Source organism: Pterocles gutturalis, unplaced genomic scaffold, assembly GCF_000699245.1.
Source record: "Pterocles gutturalis isolate BGI_N339 unplaced genomic scaffold, ASM69924v1 scaffold1592, whole genome shotgun sequence".
NCBI classification, from domain to species: domain Eukaryota; kingdom Metazoa; phylum Chordata; class Aves; order Pterocliformes; family Pteroclidae; genus Pterocles; species Pterocles gutturalis.
The window spans coordinates 57,553-82,824 of NW_010112363.1; the positions used below are offsets into that span (position 1 = coordinate 57,553).

The 25,272-nt window shown below is 42.9% G+C and overlaps 1 protein-coding gene across 1 annotated transcript in view; it reads right to left on the reverse strand.

Annotated features, from left to right (window-relative positions):
- NPR3 (natriuretic peptide receptor 3) overlaps positions 1-24,862 on the reverse strand; it is a 35,705-nt gene extending 10,843 nt beyond the window's left edge. The window contains exons 1-3 of the mRNA XM_010073989.1: positions 24,746-24,862; positions 19,697-19,863; positions 2,667-2,802 (exon numbers count right to left, since the gene is read on the reverse strand). Coding sequence (XP_010072291.1) covers positions 2,667-2,802; positions 19,697-19,863; positions 24,746-24,860 — 418 coding nt within the window. The 5' untranslated portion in view covers positions 24,861-24,862. The remainder of the gene's footprint in view (positions 1-2,666; positions 2,803-19,696; positions 19,864-24,745) is intronic.
- Positions 24,863-25,272: the final 410 nt, after the last annotated feature.

Below are 25,272 nucleotides of genomic sequence, written 5' to 3' on the forward strand. Positions count from 1 at the left end.
TTTGGATTCTGGATCTGACAGGAGGTGTTAATTGCAGCTGGCCTAAGAAAGCCAAAACTCAATTTTTGGAAGCAGGTGCTAAGATTTTCTGAACCGCAGAATTCCTACGGGATTGTTTTATTTTAATGGAAAAGACTAATTTTTAACTTTTCCATCTGAATCAAAACAAAGAGTTTGAAATGTCAACATTTCCTGCAATGCTCTTCCTTAAGAAACATATTTAGGAAATTTTGAAACAACCTTAATGAACTACTGTGTTTGGATGAGAGTGGAAGGATTTTATGCAGACTTTTTTTGTTATATTATGTTACATATTTACATGCAGAAAATTTTACTACTTTTTCAGAAGAAATGCCAATGAATAGAAAATAGTCTCCACAAAATGTTCCCCGCAGTCATATCAGCGCATCTCTAACAGCCCAAGCAAGAACAAACCCTTCGACCACCTCAGCCTTATCCTTTCCTAAGCACATGACATTGCCTGCACAGTTGTGGCTGACAGACTACGAATGCTGCAGGAAACAGCATCCACATCCCATTAGAGTTGTGATGGGTCACGTATTCAAAGCAGGCTGCAAAATGAGGCACCCAGGGAATTAACTATCTACATGTCAGCAGTCAAATTAATGTAATTAATTAAATTGGAGGGCTCATCACTGAGGCCTGCAAAAGTTTTAAGTGAATTATAAGGTTCGGTCCTGCAGTAGAGCATGGTGGGTGTATGCATTGACTGTACTCTGCAATGTTGCATCCACTTCAGAGAAGGGCTTACAGACAGAAGAAAGCGATGTAATTTTCCTAAATGGACTGGATTGCAAGACAAGTTAAAGGCCTCTTTCAAAACCAGTTTTATCCTTATAAATTATGTCCAGCAAAGTACTGCCACAGGGAGGAGATGGCATATGACCTACAGGCATTTTGACCTTTTCAACTGCACCCTTGCAGTTCAACTTGACAGCTACATTTTCAGAATAGCTGTGACAGGTCATCCGGCAACAACAAACTCGTTTTCACAAGTGGGGCAAGAGTGAAGGGTGAGTGTCAGGAGGATGGAGCCAGGCTCTTCTCTGTGACATCTAGTGATAGGACAAGGGGCAATGGGTTCAAGCTGGAACATAGGAGGTTCCACTTAAATATGAGAAAAAACTTCTTTACGGTGAGGGTGACAGAGCACTGGAACAGGCTGCCCAGAGAGGTTGTGGAGTCTCCTTCTCTGGAGACATTCAAAGCCCGCCTGGATGCGTTCCTGTGTGATCTATCTAGGTGTTCCTGCTCCAGCAGGGGGATTGGACTAGATGATCTTTCGAGGTCCCTTCCAATCTCTAACATTCTGTGATTCTGTAATATCTTTTCCTCCTGGCTGGTTTTACAAGAAAGGTGTGAGAATCAACCATGTAATCTACATGGAGCATATGGTACTCTAAAAGAGTTGTATGGGCACACCAGCTGGTGGCTTCCTGGAGAAGAGAAGGAGTAGAGAAAACACAGACAGGCTGTGCTGGGGCATCTGTTCATACACAGGATAACCCAACAGTGAGGCAAATCCTTAGACACCAGATTCTCTCTGTTAAAGCAGTGTGTTTTGGGAAGCCATGGATATGAAGGGAGGTAGTGGGACATAAAGCAAAATCTCCAGCTCATGCAAGGTATGACTACAACCAGCATAATTTAAAGAAATCCCTGCGTTGCTTTAAGCTTCCCTGTGGACCCTTCTGCCTTGTGTTCAGGACACAGTTTGAGAACAGAAGAGGTACGGAGCTTCTGTCCTTCTTGCCTTCCTCTGCTACATCCAGTGTGTTCTTCAAGCAGAGAACCTGGCCACTCAGGTTTTTCTTACACATTCAAATTAATCACTGCCTTCTTATCTAGGGGAAATATTTCCTTCTCTTAGGCATTTCCATAGGAAATCTTGCCAATCCTACACCAAAAGATTGGAATATTATGGAAGATGGATGGGAATATTATAAAGAGGTGGATGGGAATATTCTAAGAGATGACAGATTAATCCAATAATTCTTGCCTTATTACAATCCCTACCTGGCAAAAGCACTCACATCACTTTGCATCAGCAGGGTGACATAGAAGTGCCAGTTGCACTGTGCAATTGCAACCTACAGGATTAGGCACAGAAAGGCACAGTGCTGTTCAACTGCTGATTCTGAGATAACACGCATGGCTCCTGAAAGGGGGATGGGGGGGGAGGCGGGAAATCTTTCCAGGACCCAAAGGAGCCACATCAAGAAACAAAAGAAAGAAAAAAACTGGCACCTGCTTGCTTCTATCCATTCCCAGGCTTTTAAGATAAAAAAGTCAAACGGAAAAAATGAGGCAATCTCAGAGCTAGTAGATGCACATGAGTAAAGCGAGCAGCTCTAATCTTTTCAAAAACAAAGAAGGAGCCTGAGAAAATTACTGGTATTTCTTTACAACATCAGTAAGGGTCATTAAATTGTTGTGAGTTTTTTCAGCTGAAAAATACCTCAAATGTTGGTGCAAAGAAAAAGTCAGACCAGTGAGGTATGTGAGCCAGCCTTAAAGATGTATATGGTTTCATATGATTACTTTCCTCCCATTTAAGGGTGGAATAGGCATGAGTCCTTACTCTGCACACAACAAGGACCTGAATTTTTTTACTCTGAAAGCTGGAAATCCATATTAACTCTTACCTTCATATGTTCTGTTCCGTGTTTGCTGAACAATTTTTTCCCCATCTTTCTTACTGAAACCAAACTTCAGGACTTCCTGTAAAGCTAGAGCATAAAGAAGAATAGCATCATGGAATCCTTCCACAAACATGTTCACCTAAAAAAAAAAAAAAGGAAAAAAACCAATGGCAATTGACACACGAAAAACTTTTCTTCCCCATGCAACTGATTAACTAGAGAGAATCTCCAAATTAACCAAAATGACTAATCTGGAGGGTTATTTTCTCAACTGCCAGAACACAAAGGAGTGTGTCTCAAAAAAACACAGGGGGGAAATGGCAACTTTTTACCCCTTTTTAAAAAGAGTTAACCACTATCTGCTGTTCTGAACACTGAAATCACACTTTAATGTTGTGTCTGAATAGCTCTCCAGATAGGGGAGAAATTTGCAGATCACAGTTCCCATGCCCAGACACACAAATTCTGCAGCTGACCACATGGGATTCTGTAAGGTACTGAGCACCATCATTCCGCACGTCCTCCTCCCCCTGTACAGAGGACTTAGCAGCAATCAGGATCGGGAATTATGTTCTGCTGTGATTTTTTTTTGTAGAGCGCAACTGTGGATTTGCTTGTTTAATGATTACCACTTCCATTTCTGGACCCTGTTCAGCTGAGCATCTCTCCACTAGCAAATGAGCAATGGAGGAAACTACTTACCCTCTACAGTAATGCATTCTCTGGAACTGCCAGGAGAACAGTTTCCTGTCCTTTACAATTTTTTCCGTAAGTAACACGAAATGAACAGCCCTACTATAAAAGAAGACTGCTGATAACCAGCTCTGCCTCCCACAAGTCTACATAGGCAACCCCTAGAGCTTTTGGTCTACATCACTGTGAGTGACAACAACAGTTAAAAGCACAGTGCTGCAGAAACATCACAGGTTTGCTCACAGGAGCCTGGTGTGCTTCAGTGATGAAGCAATAATTATTTTAAGAGCTGAGTTCAGACGGACACCCATCAGCAGAAGCGAACACACACAGCTTGAACAGCACAGATATTCCTCTTCTGTAAGTAGCATCTCACATATCAGTAGTGCAAGGCACCTGGCTTGACGCACAATAATTATTAATTATATTTTCAGCTGCAAGAAAAACGTTCCCATTCAATTCCAGTTTCACTAAAATGGAAAAGTTCCTGACATCCTAGCAAAGGTATAATCAATGATTATACCACATTATGGGGTCTCTTACTGCCATTTCCACTGAACAACCCCTCTCTACAAATATTCTCCTGGACAGAAAGAACATTTAGCTTCTCCTTCACTTCAGTGTATCTCAACAATTCAAAATGTTGGTAAATAAAGTGCTACTCTAACTCTGACAGTTTTATCTGGACATTAAAAATGTTATAAGATAAAAACATGTAGCCAGTTAAGGAAATAACTGCTCTACAAACTATTATATAGTTGATTGGCTAAGCAGAACTAAGCAAGCCCCTGGTAATGTAACTACATGCAAGACATCTCTTCAGTCTTAAACCAGTTGCCAACAGTAAGGAGAATTTCAGATTATTTATTAATAATGCAAAAGTCTACATTGCTCTGACATTTACAATTGGACTTTTAGACAACTCCAAGTTATGCTTCATTAAGAAAATGCACCATCAGTTTAGGGGAAGAGCCCACAGTGCTACAGAAGGTACAGAACAGCTCAGCTCAGTCTAACAGCCCAAGGCTAAAAGGCAGCTGCAGTTATTTTGACCTAAAGAGAAAGCATGAAAGAAGAGGTGAAAGTCGGGCTTTTGGTGGAATAACAAGAGCTGACGGACAGAGTGCACACTAGGACAGGCTTTGCCAACAGGGGGGTTTAATTTTTCATTAAAAAAAAGAAAAACTAAATCAAGAAACCACAAAGCTCGACAACTGTTCTATGTGCCAGCATTATAGTCCAAATGGCCTGTGCGTGATCAAACATTGGCTTTCTTGATGTGACACTCATTCTCTCAGGAGAGAAATGAGTCTCTCTGGTTGCTTTACCCCCCTGCTGGCTGATTTACAGCTTGTGGCTGGCATTCAACGAAAGCTATTTGTCACTTCCTCTGTCCATGGCAAAGACCTCTCAGTGTAACACAGCAACCTTCAAAATCCATTTTGTCAGCTAATTTGCTCAATGTGAAATCTACCCAGGCCACCAGCCTGAAAGCCCTCCTGTAGACACTACAGATTTGCTAGATAAGCCCTGTCAAAACTCCCTCGGCAGTTTGAGAAGTTACTGCCGCAGCTCCCTGCCTTGACTCTTGGCCAAAAGCCCCGACATTACATAGGAAAAATCACATTGGAAAATCATCAGAAGATCATCTGTGCCGCCTCTCAGTTTCCCATGCACGAAACCCAGCATTTTACCTTAGATTGTCAACGAAGGTGAAACTGCTGGGAGTTTATGCCATTTCAAATCTTCTTCTAAGAGAGTAATATTTACTGTTTGCAGGTGAGACTGCACCTGCACTCCCCGGCCAAACCATATGTTGTGCACACTGGCTATGCTTCACATTATTCCAGGAACATGTTCAACCACAAGTTCTTGAAAGGGGATACAGGATGCCATGAAGGGCATAGTTTTCCTGCATATATTCCTGCTCCATCAGTTAGACGTTGCCACAATTCTACACAAAGAATGGGTTGCATGACGTGTAGGGCTGCTGTAATCTAGAAATGAGAAACCACTGGAAATGGGAGGAACATTACAGTGTGAAGTACCAGCTGCAGATAATTCTTAAGGGATTGCTCACTCTGTTTCATTTTCCACCTGTGCAGAACTCAGCTCAGGTTTATTTTGCTGCCCTGTTGCCTGTGACTGCACAACAGATCCTATGAGTAAAAGGAGTGCAAAATTTATTCCATCCAATACCACTCCTGACTTATTAGAACAGTGTCCCAAGACATACAGTCCCAGGACTTCCTTTCTGGATAACATCAACTGTTAATGATACCTCATGTACCCCCATGGGCATGAAGAATTTTCTTTCTTCTTCTTTTTTGATTATTTTAACATAGCTTCTGTTCTACTTTCAGTCCTACCAAAAATGATGAAACAGACTGATGCCAAATTTTTCCTAACCATTTTCACACTTCTTGGCGAAGGTCTCTATAGTAATTAATAATGTGTGGTTCAACATTAGATAGTCCCCAGCACAAAATGAAACAGATTATAAAAGCGATTAAAGATCCACTAATCTTGTAAGTAATCAGCTGTTCTTTTAGTTGAGGTATCTTCCATATTACTTTCACATCCCATACAAGGTACCATATAACTAAAAAGCAGGTAAGCTAACTGCATAGCTGGATGAGATAAGAATATATTTGTGCCTTCTATTTTCCTTCCTTTCTACTCTAATTAACCATCTCCCATCAGGGGAAAAAAAAAAAAACCTCCATGGAAATCACATGAATAAATTTCACGCTGTTCAAAGTTATAGCTCCCCAAGCAGCTATAGTGTGACCACACTATTCATATATACCAAGGTGTTAACAGTATACACATCAATGCAAAATACTACCAATGTGGAAGATAGCCAAGCTACAGCTATGCACGACCCATAATTTTCCATATCCTGCCTATGATTCAGTAAGCTCATTCTCTTCCATCTGGAACTGCCCAACTCTGAATCACAGCAATTACAGAAATTCATACCACTTCAGTGCTAGGTGGGGAGGATCATCATTATTTTTTCTCCACTGCAAAAGCGAACAGCTAACATTCCCCAAACTGGGTCTCCGCATCAACTTCCCAGTACATTTGCAGTGATTTGCAAGTTGTCAAACTATAGTCCCAGGCAAAATCGGTGAGGACCCTGGGGCATTGCAATAGGGTATACTCAGACTTTTTGCAAAAATCTTACCAATTTACATACTTGACATGATGCTCAGGTGAGCTAACACCCGCTGAAAGTCCACTGATATTTCACCCTCTTTTGGATTAGTCCACAAGGACGAAACTTTAAGCAATCAAGTATAGAAGTTTGATGCTACAAACAGAGGAAGGTCATCTACCCTCAGGATTATGAATACGGTAAAGGAACCCTTACGAATTTTAGCAATACTGTGTTATACTATAAAATTATAAAATGACACAGTAAAAATATGGTGACAAAGTTCAAATACAGCAACTATATTTCAAGTATATATACACTATGACGTTCTTCAAGCCAATCTCACGTCAAACTGGTTCATCTGGTTGCCCAGAGAAGTTGTGGATGCCCCATCCCTGAAGGCATTCAAGGCCAGGCTGGATGGGGCCCTGGGCAGCCTGCTCTAGTGGCTGGAAACCCTGCCCACAGCAGGGGGGGTGAAACTAGATGATCTTTAAGGTTCTTTTCAACCCAGGCCAGTCTATGATTCTGTGATTCTATGATCTACTTCATTACTATGGACTTCTGCAGCATGGCAACACATCTTACAGTTAAGGTAGATGTTTTCCTACTATCACATTCTGTTTCAATGTATCTCAATAAAATAGCCTTTTTCTAAGCAGCTGTAATTTAACTCACAGTTCTCTGTTTTAATCTTTCACCAAGCCAGTTGTAATTAAAGTCCTTCGTTCATAAGCTTTTCCAAGAAAACCTGACATAGCTAACTTTTAAAAATGCATTTCTGGATGTGTATCTTTGGTTGTCTTCTGTTGACTGACTCACTAAACACCAATATAATCTTCACTTAATTTTGGAGCAGGGACTTTTTGATACTATTTGCTGATGTCACGTGCTCCCGTTCAAGACATCACCACCACTGTTGCTGTTGTTACAAGTACCCCTTTATGTTCCTGGGATGCCCAGAGGCCCTCAGCACGTGCTTGATGAGTTGCTATGTTCTTGGCCTAAGCTGCGCAAACCCAGAATAAGGTGCTCATGATCCCCTTACAGCAGACAGAAGACTAATATGAATCACTGGAATCATTTCTATCAACTCTGTGAGATGTGGATTAAGAATTTGAAGCAGACGGAAGAATATCCTTACACCTAAGCATTACCTGCAAATATGCAAAATGCATTTCAAACCAGTAACCCAGTTTCAGCTCTGCAGTAACTTACTAGTCCTACTGCCACTAACACTACTGCGTATCATCCTGTGTATTACCGTCATAACACAATTGCACAGCTCTCATTAACTCAGGAGTCCTCATGGGACTTCTTAATGCCACTATGCAACAGAAACTCACAGAGTCCCTAAATCTCACCTATGGATAACAGCTACTCCCAGGCATCTGGACTGTGATTTTAAGGACTTCAAGGTACAACAAAGGCAAAGTCACAAGATTCACCTATAGCCAGCTTTCAAGGTGTCAGTATGCATCAGGGTGCCTATGGACATGGGTACATCACTGTGAAACCAGACCAGCAACCGGAAAGGAGGACAAAGCTGTAAAACAGTTAATCAAAGCTGTATGTTTAGATGCCTGATACTAAAAATACAGCCTGTTTGCCTGGGCAACCAGACCACGTCCCTAACACAGATGGAACTTAGTGGTTCAAAGAAACAGGAAGGGAAAAAGCAGAAACACATGCCTTCTCCAGTGAAGGCCATTTCCTTAATATTTAATTCACAACTGAAAAAGAACATAGGGCTTTACATCAAATTCTGGACAACACAGCTGTAGCCAAGGTCAGCCTCTCACTGTATTCACTGATTTCAACTCCCTATAAATACATAAGCCAGTACTTGCTCAAGAACACATGAGGCCAGATCCCAGGACTTGGTTTTCTAAATGACAGATAACTGTCCCAACTCTCATTTGTTATTTGGAGCTGGAACCCACATCTCTCCCTAGAAAAACAGGATGAGCATTTCCCCAGTGTAAGGAGAGGTCATGTAACAATAAAACCTTGTAGATATTTCAGAGAGATTTATCAAAATACTGTTGCATCAATTTCATCTTTCACAAGCAGACTGTATGTATGCAGAAAACTATACAAGACTTGTCTTACAGACCATGGGACATTATTTTGTGAATTCTGCAAACTGAGGCTTATACTCTGCTTTAAAAGTACAGCCTAAAAATTCATCACTGCAGTTGAACAAGACATCACTTCCCTTTAACTTTAAGGAAGCTTTCTGCAACAAGGCTGACTGCTTGTCTCCATCTCCTCACCAGTATGTATTTGTACAGCAGTAATACTGAGTGCAGAGGAGATGGAGACATGCATCTCTGCCCAAGCACTCTGCACACCAGGCAATGTGGCCCCAGCATGAGGACTCTGCAACTGAAGTCCAGGTTGAGAGAGAAGGTGTAGGTAGAAAAACCAAGGCGATGATTGTGTTTGGTGAGAAAGCAGCAGACACAGCCCATCAGCTGCCCATCTCCATCCTGAAAGAACCTGCAAGTGCCATTTGAGAGACAAATGTCCAGAAAGATCCCTGGTTTTACTGCACTTTCTTTTTGATTTGGACACAAATTCGCTCTGCTGCTGCTAAACCCTTTTCCTTCAGGATGAGACCATGCCTTTCTCTGCCTGCACTGTTCAGCCATGCATCTGATCAGCTGTTACACTAGCTGATGTGCACCCCAGGCATGTCAAACCATTGCTACCCCTGTTCTACCTAGGTGAGAAGATGTTTACTCCAACGGAACTGAAATACCACCAGTGACAAACTCCCATCCACTTTAAAGCCAGCTGCAGACCAGAAGGCAGCCCTCTGTTCCACAAAAAAGTCTGCTGAAATTAAATAATCAGAAAGAAAATAAAAATAAATTAATAACCAATGTCTGGGATTTACTTAAAAAAAGCTGACAACTTCAGAGAGTTAGGGGATTTTGTCAGTGAAGGTTATTTTCTTGGTAGGGAAAAAAACAGCTAGCACCCTCGCTCTTGTATCTCCCTATTCTTCATGCTCTCTTCCTTGTTTTTCTAGATTTACCCACTGTCATCCAGCTGGGGCAGCCACAAGTTGCTCTTTAGTCTCAGCAGTGAATTGAAGCAGAAGCCTATTCAGTCCCAAGCTGCAGGGGAGCTGCGCTGTCAAATGCCAGCTAAAACACAACAGGGCACAGTGACAACTGAGATGCAAGGGCATGGAGGAACACTTCCACCGCACTCCCTGTGAGAGCTGCTCATTCTTTGTTTGTTTGCTTGTAACCCTCTCCTGTGATTGTCTAGAAAACAATCTAGATTGTCTTTAAACCCTTAGTGCCTGCTGCTAACAGGCCAGGCAGAAAACTTTCAAGATACAGCCAAAACCTGCTCCCTCCATTAAACACAACCACAGGAGTCACCACCTCAGGAGATTTAGAACCTTACCCACAGTCAGCTCACATGACGGGGCTCTCTCTCACTGTCACTGATTTGCACGAACTTTGGACCAAAACCATGGCCTGACATCTCCAGGTCACGTCCAACAGTGCAGCCAAAGCTGGAGGGGATGAGCTGAAAATTGCCCCACTTCAAGAATGGGGAGCAATTCTGGGACCAGATCTTCCCCCTGTAAACCTGCATGGGATTTATTTATTCCCGGCTCTATGCAATGCACTTGTCGACTCCTTCTGCAAATTGATACGAACCATTTTACCCCTCTGTGGTTTTGGTACCTGTATTACCTTTTATTATTGGTCTCAAAGGAGTGCAACAGATGTAGCTACAGAGCAGCACCAGTTTGCACAAGAAGTGAACTACCTACAGAATAATCATTTAGGGAAATTTTCCTTAATGTCTACTTTACACGCACAATATTCACCTATGTAATTTACCTTCAAAGGGCTCCAGACCACCTATCAAGAAAAAAGACAGAATCAGAGAATGCAATAATGTGCTCCTGCAGGTAAGGTGAAATCCACCTCCTCATGTTCATAACAGGTCTCTAACTCCAGATAAACAACCAATACACTCTCTAGCACACAGCACTATACTATTACTGCTTGAATTCTGAAGGGATCTTAATTGCAAAAGGCATAGCTGTCATTTAAAAATTAACCATTCTACTTTTTTTAGGATTTCCTGCCTTCTAACAAACTATGTGGTCATTCATGTGGGGAGTTACAAAACTATGTTCAGAAATCATACTTCTAGTCGCAGTGGTGAAACAGAAGACATATTAAAGAAGTTACTCTTTTCAGCTGAACACGCACAGAAATTAAAACACGCTTGTTTTAAATAGATTTTTCTAAGGACCCCATTGGTAGTCTGATGATAACCTGCTATACAGTTGTAATGAATGCTTACATTTTAAGTGAGCATTATGCAACCGTCGGGACATTTTAATTGCAGATAAACACCTAGCAAGCAAAAAAAAAAAAACCAAAAAAAAAAACACACACCAAAAAACAAACCCCAGTCCTTTCATTAGATACTGAGTTTTAAATGTCAATGAGCAAGTTTGGTTTTCAAGCAAAAACATATTTCAGTTTTCAGGATGACAGAGTCACTCATCTGAAAAAATCAGTTCCACTTGCTAAAATAAGCTAACTGGTTTAAATAAATGCAGAGCTAGGACAAACAGGAAGGACATTTTTTGTTAAATGTTTATCCTTGTACAATGTGCAATTGTTTTGGGCTCTGGATTTCTAACATTATCATCAAACCACAAAAATCACAGAAATATTTTGTTTTCCATACTAAAAACTCTCAAGATCACACCAGTTCTCATGCAAAATTCAGAGAAAAATCACTAGATCACTGTTACAGAAACTCACATGTTGAAACTGAACTTACCTGTATTATGCTAGCTTGTGAAAAAATACTACAAGGTTGGGCTGGTAAAATCTTTGATGGGATAAAAAGCCACACAGGGTTGTCATGATCATCTGCTCAGAAACTGTGAAAGGACAATCACATTTCTGCATTGCAGTAGGTTAGCAAAGGATACCCAGCCAAGCATTTGCTATAAATACAGTCTTAAGGGCTGGATAAACACAGATGATTTAAGCACGGCCAAACGTAGTGCTTAGCTCAAAAGTACGCCTGGAGCTGGGATGAGTCATCTAACCTCCTTATTCAGTACTGGGCAAAAATTAGGCACACAAAACCAGGATTCATAAGCACCAGCACAATCCCTCACCCTTGCCAAGCTGGAGAACGAGGGATGGATGTGACCCCAGTACTCTCACAGTCAGGTAAAGAACTCTCCCAATACAGTCAAGTCTTTACAAAAACCCCACAGGAAGCCAGCCCTTTCAAAACCCCTGCCCCTTTCATCTAAAAGCCCCGGAGCTACGACTGCTGTACTAGCATGAGAGAAATTCAGGATCAAATCCTTGCTTTCAGAGAATCTGAACTCCACCCTTCTCCTGCCCTGTCTGCAGGGCATCCCAGGGTGCAGCCTCAGAGCTGAAACCCAGGTGCTGGGGGAGAAAGATGACCTGCCAATACCTGGGGTACCTCTGAGCTAGGAGTAAAGCATTTGCCATAAGAGCCCACCCGAGGCTGAGGTTGCCATGACAAATGATCCTTTTATTAAATACCAGGGTAAATGGGCGTACAAACTTGTAAACCTTAATGGCATGGAACTAATGCAAACCCCGAGGCTGCTGTTAATCATGCTACCATTCCAAATAATTTAAAAATTAATGACTTGTTTTTGTTATTTCCCTTCAGATGCAGGGTATCTGATGAAAAGTGTTCAGCTGGCTGATTAACCATTCCTTTGCTGGCATACCTACCAGGATCCCATTAGCATGGGAAAGGAGAGGTACAACAGCTATCTCAGAAGATACTTACGTGTGCCTGTCAGCAGGCAGTAAGGTTCCAGCTACTTACCTGGTGTCCTCCCATCCTCCAGAAGCAGCACAGTAGTAAACAACTCAAAATGTGAGGATTTACAGACCCTCCAAAAGGCTAAAACCTCACTCTGTTCGTTTCTTGTTTCCTCATCGACTTTCTGATCGCCGAGATCCTGCTCAGTCTTGCCTTCTAAGGTATTCTGTCATCTGCAGTCTGGTGGCCTAACTGGATGCATTGTACAAACACGTGTCCCATCAAATGTTAAATGTCCTCCTGCCTACTGAATGTCTCCTTGTTCCCGGCCACCGAGCAAAGGGCACCCAGAGCTCCTCACCTACCCTCCTCCCATTGTCCCGCGCCCCTTTCTCATGATCCTCTTATTCATTTGCTCTGGGGCATGGGCAGTCCTTGTATTTTCAATCCGCCTTGATACATTAGTTCTTCTTGGAATGGACTAAATCTTTTGATTTTTCTCTTAGGCTTCTCTTCCTAATAAAAAAAAAAAAATCTACTAAAGAGAGAAGGGAAGTTGGGAGTATCCTCTTGTGGGTTCCTATGGCTCCTCGCATGTGCAACAACACCGCTGCCTTTATTCACAGCCCATCCTCAGAAGCCAACTACATTAATCCCTCCTCATTAGAGGAATTGCTAAATATGTACCGAAAAAGAAAATCAGAGCTGGCAAAGCTGATCATCTTGCACAGCCCAGGTGGAGCACACCCGAGCCCTGCCTGCTGCCTGCCTTTGCTCTGACAATGTTCATACACCTGGGTGACTTGACTCGCAAATAGGGACAGCATGCCCTCCTCTTACAAGATTTGTCCCTCTGCAGAATGGGTCTTTCTCAGTGCCACGCTCAGGTTGCTTAACGCCCCAGCACTCAGCTGTAAGAAATGAACGTGCTGATGTAGCAAGAGATCACAGGCTCATGGCGCTTCTGTTTTCCACTTTCTTCCAGGAAGACTTGTCACTGGAATGTCATGAAGTTAGATCTTGATCTGCCGTCGTTCTGAATAGCTTTCACCGTATCATTAGCTCAGACAAGTACAGGAAAGCCTCCCTGAACCACCTCAGTACAGGATCTGCCACTGGAGGCAACATCTCTTCTACTTTGTAACTCTCAAACAAGGAATACACAATTCTGGCCTTGAACAACTGTCCTTCCTTTATGCCCCTGAAGAAAACAAAACGTGTCTCCTTCTCCCCAACTCCTGCCACCCTCCTGATCATGCTCTCACAATTAAACTGTTTGGCTTAGCCAAATTTCAAACACTGAACTCTCAGCTGGGTCTGTCACCGCAGCGTGAGGCTACCAGCACACGCTGAGGCTGGAGCAGCCTGCCAGCTGTCCAGCCAGCACACGGCTCCCACAAGAAAACAGCTTCCAGATGCCCATCCAGGGCCCCGCTGCTGGCTGCAATGGCATCCTGACACAGGAGAGGCTCACCCAAACCTCCTGCCTCATGCCTTGCTGAATTGAGGATTTTTTTCCCATTAAAAAGGAAACTTTCAACTGAGTGTTGTTTTCACAAGCTACTCAGGGAACGAAGCTCGTAGAAGGTATTAGTGGCTAGAAACTCAGTTAGCAAAGGTCTTTCATTAGTAAAGTGTCATTTTGTGCAAAATAAGATACATAGTCTTTCCTTGTTTTCATCCAAACATCTCAGAGACAAACCTGAGGACTATTTAATACCAGTATCAAAAATCCTATGAATTTACACAAAAACAAGACATCAATGGGACAAATTAGCTTTCGGATCATTAGCAATGCAAATGGCATGGAGAGGCATTAAAAACAAAAACAGGTTATGAACTCTGCTGGAAGACATATTTTTCACAATTTATTAGTGGAAAGAAAGGTGTTTTTCTATAAAGTACTTCAAAGGGAGAGTGCCTTGCCCATAAATGTCTGAGTGTCTGTTTAGTAAAGTGGAATGTGAATATCTGTGAAACCCAAGAAAAAACATGGGGCTATGGAAAATATACAACACATATATGAAGATCAACCCTAAACTTTTACACTCCCAAAGAGTTCAGATGTTACTATTTTCAGATATACCTACAGTTTTATACTATCTCCTCCATGGTTTAAGACAGCTTCAAAAATATGCTTAGACAGGCTAGAAAAACTAAACAGAAATCCACTGAACAGAGAAGAATAATTTATTTTCCTGACTTTTATGACATCTGTTAGCTGCAAATAACATACTATTACACCGTAGTTTTGCCCAAGACCCCGTAGTGGAAGACACTAGTCTTTCATATCACTGAGAAAGCATTAACTTCATCAAAAAAAAAAAGACGTGCCTGCTGTATTCACCAAATTTAGCAGTCCAGAGTTCAATACCGCTCTTATGGAAATTGAAGAAACTCTAATTAATTCCAAGGGGTGATGGGCTGGTCACGAAAATCCTAAATATGTTTTACTAATAGAATTCATCTTGTTAATAAGCTGGCATGTGAACTCATTTTTTTCCGGCTGCTGAAAGCAGCTTGTGGTTTGCTCTTATTCTTTCAAATACAATTAGCAAAGCACTCTGGTGGCTGAATAGACCTATTCATTTGAACAAACTATTCCCTGGCAGGGTTTTTGGTTGGTAGTTCTGGTTTTTTTTTTAATCTCCCCAAAACTCTCTCCCATCCTGGTGTAGTGGGAGAGACACAAAAGCCTGCCTGTCATTAATCTTGCCTGTCTGTGCCTGAAAAAAGACAAGTGGGATGTACACTGCTGAATACGTTACACTTTCAGCATCTTTCTGTGACATGACTAAACTGCTCGCTTCTCCCAACCCTTATCTTAGCTGGTGTAAAATCCTAATTAAAAAGCTGACGTAAGGAATATACATGGGGAAGAGTCTGGCACGGATCTTAAGGATGAGATAATAAACACATAGCTTTTGTATTTAACTGTTGGAGTTCAAACAGTTGCTCTTATGTGGACCATTTATCATTTCAGAAGGCTTAAAATATTAAATACAACAAACTTGCCCTTTCTAATAGGTAGCAACTCACTGATCTAATTAATCTACATAGCTCATTCTTTCACTGAGACAACTTTACAGGCAAATTGGGCTCCAGTTCCCTTCTCCTGCTGCTCGTTTTTGCTGTGAAAAGGGCTGTGGACAGGATAAAACCCACTCACCCACCTCGTGAACAATGCTGTCATGTAGTTAACACAGCAGAAATATTTGTTTAATTAGTTACATTTTCAGCTTTTAAATGAGAAGAAAAAACAAGCTATGGGTGGTCTGTAACCTCAGAAGGGCAAATATCCTGGGCTGTAAAATCATCCTAGCTCAGAATACTGGGTTGGACATAAAAAAGCATTTATTGAAGCTTAGGCCTGAATCAGGAACAGAAGGTGCATTAAGAGCTTCCAAACTGCAGCCTACCACCAATTCATTAAGTGTTCAGCATTATTTAATAAAAATGGCCTATGCATATCCTTTAACTGAAACACTATTTATTCACAAATGTTTTTAACGAAAGTATCTGTTGGGACTTATTCACATACCGGTTCAGGGGCAGTTTCAAATTCTTCCTTCAAGTCAATCCATGCAATTCCCATTGCTCTCTGCCTCACCTAGGCTATAGGTCTGCAAGCAGAGCTTTTCCCATATTTTGCAATTAAACCAAGAATCTCATTCAGTTTATTGAGACCAGGTCACACTGCTGTTAATGTCTTGCTGATGCGTTAACACCAGAGAAGTGAGAAAACTGCTATAATTTGTGTAACAGCATTAAAGTGAATCTACTGTCCTTATGCCTGAATCCCAAAACTGAATGGTTACATTAACATGACAGTAGCTGCTTTCAGACCCTGAAAGTGGTGACCAAGCAAACTCATAATATTTGCTAATGAACTCAGGCAGCTGTTGCAATGGGATGTTGCAACAGGATATTGCGGACAGGGAAAATCATCATTTTTAGCCCCATCCTGTGCAGCTACTACCTACCCAAATACTTCCAAGATGCTTTCTCAGAACCTCTCTGCCATTCTTATTTTTGATGCTGCTTAGTTAAAAGGTGCCTAAGGAAGCTTTTTCCTTCACAAGAGATTGATTCCTGGAGGCATCAAGAGATACTGCCTTTTCCACACTTTCCCGCTCACTCACACGGTGCCAGTTCTTCCACCTTCCCCACTTCCACAGCATAACACCCATGCAGAAACAACAGCAATTTCTGACCTGGGAAGGATGTACCCAGAACACGTTTTTTTTTCTTTTCTGTGTGATTTCACAGCTGGAGATGAAGGTGGCCAACACTCTGACCTGTTATTCCTCCAAGGGCTGTATGTGTTCTCCATCCAGCAATTGGACAGCTGCTGCTTTAGGACTTTGCCCTTTCCATCTCCCTTATCTTTCCTTCTGTCATCTGCTTATTTTCCATTTTTATGATATTCCTTTTTGGTAGACAATAATGCCTCGAGGATTAGTGCTGGGAAGAGGCCAGGACAAAATGGCAGTGCTAATGACTTTTGTCTGAGTTAGGGCCACTGTGAAATAATTTAGGCCACAGACCCTGGGCCCCATTTTCCCATGACACTGGAAGAATCCACACAGAGAAGCAGAAACACTGAATGCTTCAAATCCAAACCTCCCTGAGCTCATCCTCTTGGGACACAGCTGGCAGAAAAGGATGAAGATTATATTTCAACACATGTGGATAGGGCTTGAGATGGACTGTACCACTAACTATCTTTCTCCAGAGCTTTTGTTTTCAGGAGCAGAATCCATCTGAGAAAAATCCACCTCTGTCACCACTCAGGTGAAGGCCCTCTCCCTTCCAAGCTTCCCTTGGAGGACACAGCCTTGCTTAGCACATGCTCAGGCCCACATTGCCACTTTCTTCCCACGCTGACAAAAGAAGCACCATTGAGGAGTCATCAGCTACCCACATATCTTTCAGAGAAGAAGACAGTGGCCCTTAGTTTGACTTTTTATTTTTCCCCAATAGTTTTTTAAATGGATTTTCCTCTTAGCCTGAAGGCCACCCCTAAATGTTTCTCCTCTGGACACAGCAACAGGACAATCAGCTAAGGGAATATGAAGCACCTCTTTCTCACCATCCAAAGTGGGGAAATGTAAAATTCACTGTAAATTACGAAAAGCAAACCAGATAGCTAAAATTCACACACTGTTAATGAAGTAACACAGTGTTTTTGCTGTGCTCAACCCAAGGCTACTCCTCTTAAAGTAAGTTTTATTTTCCCACTGGGTTAGGAGGCTGTAAGAAAGCACATAGGGAAGGCTCTAATGAGATCTATATACATTAGGCATCCATATAGTACCAGGACACTCTGCGTCTGAAACCAAACCTCCTTCCTCCATAGCCAAGATCTGTAGCTCCTACACTGGGAACCCCAGATCCCTACAGCCTTCAGGTAGGAAAGGAAGAGCAGGAAGAAGAGGAGGAAAGGCAGCAGCAGGAGGGGCCCCTGCCACTGCCCAGCCCTAGCAAAGGCTGAATGTTTTTGGGTGAGGGAATGCTTGGAGCAAGGTGAAAAGCTCTGTATCACAGGCGGGGATGGGATATAGGGAGAGGCAACCCTCAGAGCCAGGCAGAAGGCTGCCAAGGACAAGGTGGTAGGGAGCCAGGTGGTAGGTGGCAGGGCACCAGCACAGACGTCTGATTGCATAAGCCACCATGGAGTGAGGAAAGAGCAAAGATGACTTCTGGCAGCAGGTACGCAGCTGTGCAAGGAGCCTCCCCAGAAAATCTACCCCCTGCTGACATGGGGGGGTTTTGCTCTCTCAAAGATCCAATTCTGCTTGCATCTATCCAGCACCTATCAATGCTGAACTTGCATAGGGTTTGCAGTGGGTCACCATGCTAAAGAACAGCAAAGCATCCCCCTGCCTGCCTCCGAACTGCCCAGACACAGCATCCTGAGTTCTCAGCAGTTTAATGCTTTTCTCCTCTGGGGAAATGTCATACTGCCCAACTAGAAAAGCCACAAAACTGGGAATGACTGGATCTTTAACACTCAAAATCACACTTCTTGACAACCACAAACAAGAGAACACGGCGGGTTTTCAAGGTACATAATTGGCTAAAGGACACCTGCAAAGTGGCACATGGAGGGAAAAGGGAAGAATAGCACATTTAGCAGGTTCTTCAGAGAGCAGCACTTTGAACTCAGCAGTTGGGGTTTCCTCCACTAATCCAAGGCAAAGAACATCAACAAAAGACTAGTACTGCTCACCTAGACCTTGAAAGTTTCACTGGAAAAATATAAGCCACTGATGTGATTTAAATTTAACATTTAAAATAAAATATTTAAATAAAATATATACAAGTTCTAAGAAGTGCAGGTTTTCTGAAGATAGCTGAGGTTATACAATAAACTGCAGGAAAGGTAATTTATTAACACAACATTCGAGTTCATCAGCTCGTCCTTCAGACTAAACATGATGCCTCCACCTGTGAGGGACACAATGGTTAAAGCAAAGAGATCAAATAGGGACTTAAATGAGAGGTTTGGGTTGCTTTCTTGAGTTTCAGGCATAAATTCTTAGCTTTCATTTCCTACAGCTAAAGACTGACCAAACTCCCTTTAAGCCTCTTTTCTTTGTAAGTGTGTCTGGAAAGTTTACTCCCCGTCGTGGGGAAGGCAAACTGTCTGGGAAGCACTTGTATCAGCATGCATAAAACCCTATACGTACATGCTATACATTCTTGCTTTCACGGTAGATTTTCTACAAAAACACCTAATGAACTAGTTTAGCAGTAGCTGAAAAGCAATTTTCAGAGGCATCTTCCTCCTACATTCGGAGAGCTTTCCCACATCCATCTCTGGAGGACAGTGCCACTCCCCTAGGTTTAAAACAACTCACAAGGACAATACTGATATTTTAGACAGTTTAAAATAAACAACAACAGCCTAAATATGCTTAGTTGGGAAACAAGACCACTTTTCTCATTGACATCAAGAAAAACTTCATCAGATGCAACACAGAGAGTGTAACTTTCTGAGACTTGATTCTTAAAAAAGAAATATTGGGAGAAAACAAAAAAGAATAATATAATTCTGTGCCTGTTAAACAAAGATAAGTGATTGGTGGGAGAGGGAGAGAGACATGGCAATCTGCCTTTCCCCCACCTTCCTGCTGCTGAGCACAGGACAATTGGTCATGGATCGTGGTGGACCTAGACCAAACCTGTTCTTGCTATTTGCATTATCCACAAAAAAAAAAAAAATTACATGGGCAGCAACAGTGGGATTTTACAACTGAACCCAGGTAATTCTGTCCAGATAAGGTCTCACTGCTACTTTTGTTTTAATCAGGAGAATTTTGGTTTTGAAGATGCTAAGACCTGAAGCGTGTCATCAAGTACTTACATAGTCATCCTCATGCAGACCTTGCTTCTGAATAGAACTTTTCACTTCCAGGGAAAACTTCTCAAACTCAGGCTTCACGGTCCTCAGCAGAGTGACGGTTTGGAGGTATGAGTATGCCTTCTTGGCTTCAAGGTCATGTTTGTCTCCTCTTCTCCAAGAGCCATTTCCTAAAGGGAAAACAAGCATATTTCCAACTCCAAATTAGGAAGCATTACAGGTTTGCCTTCCTTTTTCCACCCAGAAGTCCCTTCTCTTGCACCTTGGGGAGATGACAGAGCACAAGGGAGAACTGAACCTGCTCCAAGACGTGCAGGAAACAGGGCAGGGAGGAACAGCTGGTGGGAAGCAAATGTGCAAACAGAAAGGCAACTTTACCTCCATGCTGTGCTCGTTTATTTTTAAAGGGTGGGATGCAGCCTAAGCATGAGAAGACATCCCAGAGAAAAAAACATGTTGCCAGACCTCAAAAGCAGAGATATTTAACTTAGAACAAGTGAGGGAGGGTTCAACCACAAAGTTTTTGTGACACATTACTCCACCAGCGACACTCGTGGACAGTCAGAAAGGCACCTGTAAAGTCAACAGCATGATCATCACCCCAAATGGGAGGCAGGTGGTGCAGCTACTTCTCCCACAGCTCTCCCACTGAGGTCAAGGAGAAAACCATTTGTGCAGTGGCTGCCTGACCAGCCCTGCTCTTAGTAGAAAATAAACACTTAGAAATAAAATGGGATCCCGTGCCTATGCTGCATTTACATGTGTTTCGTGTCACAGCAGAGGAACAATTTAATCCAGACTACCAGCAGCAAAGTAATCATATTTTTAAAAAGCAGGATAGCTGCCTGGTTGTTAATTAGCAGAAGAGTCCTTCTGCCTAACAGGCTGAGCTCAGTAGGTCCCGAGACCCTGACCCACAGCTCCATGAGATCAGTGGAAAGGTTCACATTACCCTAGACCAGGTTTCATGCTGTTCTATGGAAACGACAAATAAAAGAGGCCTAAAGGGAACAGCAGTAGCCCTGAGCAGCAAGCCTTTATATCCTTACAAATAATTAAAAGCTGGACAGTAATTCTGGTTTTTGAACAACAGCAACAAACCCTGCCATGGCTAGATGAGCCAATACGAAGACCAACACTAAGCTCCCAAGGGCAACTTGGAGGCACATGGGACCCTGAGATGAGACAGGATGTGGCTGCTTTGCTTGGACCATAGTGTCATTTGGACCAAGAAAAGCAAGCAGTTTGGGAGTGGATATGCTACCAGAGATTGAGTCCAGCCATCAAATCCATGGTGCTCTTTGCACAGCGCTACCAGCTGCATTGCATGCTTGCAAGAGCAAATTCAGGGACAGACTACCCTGGTCCCCCTGAAGCAGGTGAATACAGAGCGTGCATTTTGTCCTTCCCGTATCCCGGCACTGCTGCTGGGACTTTTGTTTTCCCTTTTATTTTTTTCTAATAAATGTAACTGGACAATTGCTCTGCTTCCTCAGAGAGCACAGGGGAAGGAACAAAGGACCTGCACTTCCTTGGAGGACAAGCCTTTTCCCCTGATGCTTTTGGCTCCAGAGCAGCTCCTGTCACTCCCAGCACAAGGCATGAGGCACAGGACCACCTGAGCCCTTTTACCTCTCTTTTTTGCCCCAGGAAAGCCTTATTTACCACAGCCCAGCACCAAATACCATGAGCCTGGCTAATTCTTAATTTTTTTTTTTTCTAAGTGATTCCATTCTCTCAGGAAGAAGCTCTAGATACATCTGCCTTGGTTTAAGTATTTATTTCCCAATACAAAGTTTATCCAGTCAAAAGTACTCACGCCATGACCCTATTCATCAAACCTGATGGAAACTAACATCCCAATGTCTGTTTTGCCCTCAGAGGCAGCACTCTTCCCTTCAGTGCCTGCATGCTGTTCTTTTTACTGCTCTTGAAAAGAAAGAAATGCACATCTGGCACTTGTAAGCTAGCACGTCTTGCTAGCTTCCCCACAAGAGGGTATAAGCCCTGCTGGAGCCTCAAAGCTGAAAACACTCTGCCCCAGCTGGGTATTGGCATTTCAGAGGTGCAGTATTCAAAAAGTACAGCAGCAACTACAGCATGGAGGGCTTTGCTAGAACTCTGTATTTACAAATGGAGATGTCTAAAAAGAGTGAGATTATAGACAAAAAACAGATGGCAGTGCTGGTAGAATACGAATAAGTCCTGGACACTATACATATTTATTTTTTAAAATCCTGACACTGGGAGCAGGGAAGGTACACTTGCATAACAGCGTTCCTGGAATAATTTACATATTTAAATTCCTTCATGGATTATTTTGTGGGAGGTCTTCTTGCCACAGTACTTATGCGCAACTATTGCAGCCCTGGCATTTAATACGCCTGCTCTTCTGAAAAATTAAAAATATTCAGAACAGAGGGCAACAACAAACTGCAATATGGTCATATGAACTTAAAGGCAAAGAGCCAATTTGCCAATCACATGCACCCTCAGATATTGTACTTTTATATAGTACGAAATCTATTCTCTCCAGGCACTGGGAACAAGTAATTTTGGGGGAATTTCTCTACATTTCTCTATTATGCTTGCTTTCCACATGTTATGACCATCTGCACAGAAGTCTACTTCTGATGCACAGTCATTTCACTTTTCATGGGAAACACATCCACGAAAAAAACAGAAAAATTGCTTTAAAAGGATTCTTAGTTAGAAATATCAGGAAATTCCACATTCTAACAACACTGCATCATAAGACAGTTTTCATTAATCCCCTGGAAGAGCTACAAGAAGACTGGACTACCTGTGATGCAAAGGAGGACTCGGCTGAGACTCCCACGCGACTGCGGGGCACAGGGGTGCTGGCCCCACGCCGCGCCATGCGGAGGTCCCACGCCGCACGGCACAGCGCCGCCCTGCTCACGGCTGAACACAGCGCCATCTACCGGGGGCTGCCTCACTCGGGACACCCTCCCGCAGGAGCTGCGGTGCCAGGGTCCCTCCTGGGGCTGGGTGCTGCGCCTGGGGATTGCAGCATTGCCTCCTGCAAATGCCGCTCACCATTCCAGAAAGCAAAACCATTACAAAATGCAGCAGTCCGCCTCCTGCAGCTACTGCTCTCACATGAGCATCCCCTGCTCAAGAACTTTGGGTGCACATTTGTCCCAGCCAGCTGCAGCGTTTCCCAGGTAGTCACCTGCACTCTTTCAGCCAAGGCAATGAAGCCATCAGCTGTAGGGAATGATTCATCTGAGACACTGAGGATATCTAAGGATGAGGTGAATCACTGTCCAAGGGTGCCTGCCTCTTTCCTGTGACTCCAAAAGGAGCCCAGCTCACACACACAGGCTGGTACTTACGGCCAGATGACACACTTCTGATGCCTTTCAACCCCATGAGATGAAATGCAGCAGCAGCGTAGTGGTAACGAGCCACCGCTGCCAGACAGAGGGGCTATTTGGTCAGTGGTTTCCAGTAAAGTCAAGCCTGCAAAGCTCCCAGGGTCTACAGAAGGGCCAAAAGTTGAGGGTTTTGTGACTGCTGATACGGGTAGACTCTCAGCTTTTTGCTCTGGTCCTGATTAAGGCTACAATGCCAAAAGGTTTTGCTTATGCCACAAGGGAAAATGTCACTCCAAATTCAACTGAACAAAAAGAAAACCCTGATTCAAACTATTGGCTTTGATATTGTTCTGCGACATTATCTTTTAGTTATTTAAGTGATTTCCTTATTACCTGGCAAAACTTGGCACTTCTTTAGCTGACCTAGACAATACGTGTAGCAGTATCTGTACTTCTGTACACACCTGTGTCTCTGAATTTAAACAGCTACATACATTACCATAGAGCTTTTCCTTAAACAGCACTGTTTACTGTGAAATAACCTTAGAGGTGGTAGATGGATAAAAAAAAGTTTTTGCAAAATAATTTAATTTGCAATTAACTGATTCATTAAACAAAATGCATCATCCCTTTGTGAATTCAGTTGTTCCTGTTGGTCAGCTTTTTGAGGCTGGAAAGAAAGAAAAATCCAAATTGCCCTTCTTTCTCAACTCTCACCTGGTTTTCAATTCGAAACAAATTTGTTACTGTAGTGGACTAGTTAAGGCAGCCTGCAGAGGGGAATTTATTTTCTCTGTACCTGCAAAAGAGGCTGCTTCTTTCAAAAGCCACATTGACACTTCAACAAAACCTAGTTCCCAGGCATAAACTTGCCTCAGCTTCAGCCATCTGATGTTGTTTAAAACTCATCAAACATGTGGCTGCAGTGTTACTTTAACCGAGAGCGCTGTAGCAGCTGAGAGCAGGTTTAGCCCCTGCCACGCATTGCCGTAATATCAAACGTAACTGAATGTAGGTATATTTCAGAAAGCAAATGTATTTCATTTACATTTTAAACACATGCTTTAATTTGACAAATCTGATCCTTTTTACTTACAGGTGGAATCAGACACTTTCATCCACCCCACTGTAGTACGTTTGAACTGTCCATGTCCCATCCAGTGCTTTCCCTTCAACACAACACTGCTGAGTATTTTTGCAGATGCAGTTTCTGATCAAAAAGCTGCAACAAATTGGAAGTGTGAATCCCCCAGCACAGAGATGGAGACCCAGCCAGTGCTAGTGCCTCCTTCCAGCCATCTGCACAGACCGCAGGCCACCAGGCAGCCAGGAATACCCCTGCCCTGAGATTTGGCAGTCACAAGGCTGAGGATGGTGCAAGCCACCTAGAGCTGAGCACACACTGCAGTGTGGGGTACCCACACCTGGCTGCTACAACCAATACCTTCATCGAGTGATGTTTCCCCTGCAAGTAACTAAATAAGTAATGCCTACAGCGTATTTTGGCATCTTGTGATTCACCCAGCAGCAACTATAGCCATGAGATTCTTCCTTGCCATACCACAGCCCAAGTGGAAGGTAACTGCAACAACAGGGAGAGACGGTGGTGTATTGTGGGACTCAGCGCAGTGTGTTCTGAGGCTAAAAAATCTAAAAATATTACCAGGCTTACAGAAGACTTTGCAATATATTTGGTCAGGAAAAACATTACCATATGATGAGCTGTTGAAGAGTTCAATATTGAAGAAGGCGTAGTCCCCGTTGGTCATTCCTTGACGATGAGCAGCCAACATGATGTTCCTGATTGTGTCACCGCTGGCACACATGATTACAACTGGTGGAAGAAAATGGAAAACACAGATAAGAAGCAGTTCAAAACCTTCAGGGAACAGCCTGTTAAGCATGAACAGTGCCAGAGACAGTGACCCCAGCTGTCCTCCCAGTGTTGCAACAAACACAACAACACAGATGGCAAACAAAGCCGATGTTCCAAACAGCTGACAGAAGACAGGTACCAAACACAGAGAGGCTTCCTACTCCCCTGTCTCCTCTGAAAAAGATTAAGTATAAGCTGTGCGTGATCTAAGCTCTTTTACCCCAGCAACATGTGATAAGTTCAGGCTTCAAAGTTCTTCAACTGCAACTACAGTCAATTGCAACCATAAGCCTCTGTCTTTAATTGTTAAGTGGACATAAGACAATCTGAAGGTGAAGAATAAGGTCATACAATGCCATTAC